Consider the following 4,159-nt stretch of genomic DNA (forward strand, 5'->3'; position numbering starts at 1 on the left):
TTCTATCTATAATGGACTGGCCCTTTTATTATTCCCAGCAGAAAAATAGAAAATTATCATCATTATTATTTATTAGCAAACTCAAATAAAAATAGAAAATAAGGTGTTTAACAAAATGACGCAAGTATTATATAGAATAAGAGTTAAAAACATTTAAAGCGTTTTTCTTTCTCTTTTTTTGGGCTATATTACCGATTGTTGCTTATTAAATACAGTATGATATAATTTGTAAATAACTATTTTTGATATAATTTAATATAAATATCGTAAATATTTTATTTACTTCTACTATGATCGACGGCATCATAACACGAAAGAGACATCTAGATTGGTTACTTCTAGCATAGTCACGTGACAATGTGTCATGAATCTTTTCTATGCAAAAAAAGATAACATATTTATAAACATTCTCTTACCTTCTTGTTCAAAGAAAAATAATATAGATTTTACAGTAGATGGACATACATTATATTTGTTATATTAAAATAAACAGTACGGTTGTTGTAATAGAACCATCTTCATGTGCCAAGCCGTACTGTGTTTAGTGCATACAGCGTCCACATAGCACAAAGCATGGGCTGCCCTACGCATCGGATCATGTCATTCAACAAAGCTACACAACAATAACAATAACAACGAAAGTGAAACAGAGAGAGTGTTTCTGATAACCAAAAGTTACGCATTATTGCAATTATCTATTAACAAAAGTTTAATTACAATTTGGCCATGTGAACTATGCAAAACAAAAGAAAGAAAAAATAAAAGGAAAAATGTTGAAGAAAACAGAAAAATCCCCAAGTAGAGACCCTCTTCACTTTTCTCTGATCTAAAATAGCCAAGACTTTGCTGAATTTACACATTTGAAGAGGAGCTGTATCATATTATTATTTAAATAAGGCCAAAGGGATATGGTTTGTTAATTAACAAACCCAAGTCACCCTCCTTGCTCCTCCTTGTCTCCAAGGACACCACAGTCCAGCAATTAACAAACAAAAGGGAAAGTCCAAGTGAAGCAGTTGATCAAATGTAGCAAAACCAAAATCATCTTGGACACCCTTGTTGTTTTCCCTTTATTATATTTTTCTCAATTGTATCTCTTTAACCAATAAGATTTTTTCTTCGATCTCGTCTTGTTGTTTTTGTCCTTACATCTTCCACAATAATCATCAATCATCTTTATTCTCTTCTCCGTTTTGGGATTATAGATCGGTATTGGAAGAGTCGAGCGGGTAACAAGTATCTTCACCACCAGTATTCCAAAGAAAATGAGCATAATTAGCTGCATAAAAGTTATTGTTTGGTTCTGCAGCTATAGCTTGATTAAAGGTCTCTTCTGCAGCCCAAAGGTCCTTCCTTACTTTCCAGAGAAAATTTGCATACTTATTCAATGCCTCTGCATCCTTTGGCTCCACCTCTGCTGCTTTCTTGAAGTACTTTTCTGCTCTGTATTGTAACAAAAACACAAAAATCAGTCCATAGCAAACCAATAATTGAAGAGTAGTATATAGTGCTTCTAAACCTCTATAACTTGCTCTAATGTTGTCCCACTCTAATTCTCCAAAATACATACTACACTATTTTTGAACGATCCGAGCAACATAGTAATTTTTAAAATTAAAAAATGTCTAATTACACTATTTAGAAGGATATGACACGGATGTCTTTTTGAAGGATCTCAGCAACAATAGTAGTCTAAAATAGGGACTAAATACAGTATGATATTTCAATGGGAACCCACACCTTGGGACCACTCAGAATAGTATAATTTGGGAAAGTTTTGAAGTACTACCACACACTCCTCTATCAAGATACTATCCCACCCAAAGTAGATCAAAAAAAGACAATTGCTTTGTAAAGGTGATTTTTCAAGCACACCAAAACAATTTTTCTAGTAACTATGTTGACCTTATGTTATCAGCTAATTGAACAAAAAAATCAGGACTGAATCTTCCCAATTAGGTAAAGTTCTCATTAGCACAAATAAAGGATAAAAATCTAACATTAGAATAAGAGAGAAAATTTTGGTACCTGTCATAATCCTGGGCGACCAAGAAAAGAAATTGAGCATAATTGGCTAGCAATAGTGTATTTTGCGGTTCTTGCTTTAGCTCCACTAGATACAGAAGCTCTGTTTTGATATATTCTGCATAGTTGCTGACTTCAATATTTGCGTTTATTGGAGAGACAAATCTTTGCATGGTTTCATGATCCAAGGACTCATCTCGAACTGAAGCCTGCATCTTAGAAGCTTCATCTACAATTGAATTCCAAATCTGCAACTCTTCTTCTGTTGTTTCTTGTCCAGATACACACTCTTCTTCACCCACCCTACTGCTCTCAATTGAAGAAATTCCATTCCGCATCTGTCCGTCAAACCTCCCATCACCATCATTTCCACTAGCAATTGGCTTGTAGCTCCCACCACCTCCATTGCCTCCACCAATTGAAGTAACTTTTCCACTTGAAGATGACACTGAAAATGTCTTAATTGCAGAAGAATCAAATTTCTGGTTGAAATGACTCTCATCTAAAGTAGAAACAGTCTCGGTGAGAGGTGGCGGTGTAGCAGCAATAGCAGCACTGCTTGCCATAGAGTGAACACTATAATTAGCCAACAGTATCATCACATATACCATTAAAGTTGGTGTATGTGAGAATACTTGCTGGAATAACCAAACAAAAGATGCATGCATCTCCTTCTGTACTCTCACTAAGATCCCCTGTAGATCTTCATAAAACAGCAATTCCCTCATCTGCAAAGTATAGCTTTGCAGCTCTCGAATTATGAACACCATATTCGAAAATGCTTTTTTTACTGAACAGTATGCTGACTCTCCAGCTTCTCTGATCCCATCTTGCCATTGTTTTTTTCTCTTTATAATCCTAAGAGAAAAGGGGAGATCCACACTGTTCGCCTTCCATTCGATATTCGCAGGAATTATCTCGTCTCTTTCAGGCCAATCTGGTTGTTCTAGAGGATCAAACGGCCTCTGGTTCTCCAAAAACTTATTATCACTGCTAATACTTTCATCCCTTGTTTCCACAAAGTCACTCCGAGAACTTATAGTACTGGGATTTTCAACGTCTGATAACTGGAACTTCTTTGCCAATTCTTGTATCTCTTTCGAAAACTCTTCATCTGAAAATGAATCTAAGCTGGAGCTGGTGCTAGAAGCCCTTCTAATAGTTCTAGTCCTTGGCTTAAGCTGCTCACAAGATTTAGATCTGTATAGATTCAGCAATTGGGTACCAAAAAGTGCTGATTTGTCCAGCCTATGGACATAACGGCAAATAAGAGACCCTTTTCTGCTAAAACTATGGCGTTTTGAGGATGAAGGGGAAGAAATTGCAGAAGCAAAAGTTTGAGAAGAAGAAGAAGTTGAGTGAGGAACAAAAGGCTGAGCCCATTGCAAACATGTAGTGGCAACTTTCACTCCCATTTTTGTCCACTCAAAAACTCTTAAACCAGAGGTTATATTGAGGGTTGAAAAAAACAACAACTCAAAATCTCAAAACCGAAACCCAGAATACTAGCAACAAGAAAGAAGAAAAAAAAAGTCTCAACCCTTTTGATGCGGATCCACAAAAAGGCTTCACCTTACTTTCTTCTTTGATTTCAAAATTCGAGATCCCAAAACCTGCAAAAACAAGTATAAATGAACCGACAAAATAAGTCAAATCACGTTCACAACTGTTTCCCTGAAAATACACGGAAAGGTTAAACCATATGGTTTTTGAGTTGAACTGAATCAGTAAACGCAAACATATATAATAATAACCAAAAAGTTGTTTCAGCCATTAAAATAGGATCAAAATTTCAATATTAATAAAATGGACATGGAAATTCATCTCAATTCATCAAAATAAAAAACTTACGTCCTAATAATACGCAGCACTGTCACCGAAAAAGCAGTAGCACTGTCACCGGAAAAGCAGTGATTTCCGGCGGTGAAAGCGAAGTATGAGCACCGCAGAAGACTTACGCTTATCAACAATTGTAGTGTAGTTGAGGTCTTATATATATGCCAGCTTCAACGAAAAAGGCACTTTATAATTTTCGATTATTATTATAAAAATAAAAATAAACTCAAATATATTTTTTTTTTTAAAAAATCTCAACAGAGTCCAAAACGGACGAGAAGTACGAATAGAATCAAGT

The 4,159-nt window shown here is 35.4% G+C and overlaps 1 protein-coding gene across 1 annotated transcript; it reads right to left on the bottom strand.

Moving 5' to 3' along the window:
- Window positions 1-658: 658 nt before the first annotated feature.
- On the bottom strand, window positions 659-4,159 carry LOC101258865 (uncharacterized). The gene is made up of 3 exons (XM_004241125.4): window positions 3,877-4,159; window positions 2,029-3,638; window positions 659-1,443 (listed from the first exon to the last, which is right to left on the bottom strand). Exons 2-3 carry the CDS (start codon window positions 3,438-3,440, stop codon window positions 1,200-1,202), a joined length of 1,656 nt encoding a protein of 551 aa, XP_004241173.2. The 5' UTR covers window positions 3,441-3,638; window positions 3,877-4,159; the 3' UTR covers window positions 659-1,199.

This window comes from Solanum lycopersicum, chromosome 6, assembly GCF_036512215.1.
Source record: "Solanum lycopersicum chromosome 6, SLM_r2.1".
NCBI lineage: Eukaryota > Viridiplantae > Streptophyta > Magnoliopsida > Solanales > Solanaceae > Solanum > Solanum lycopersicum.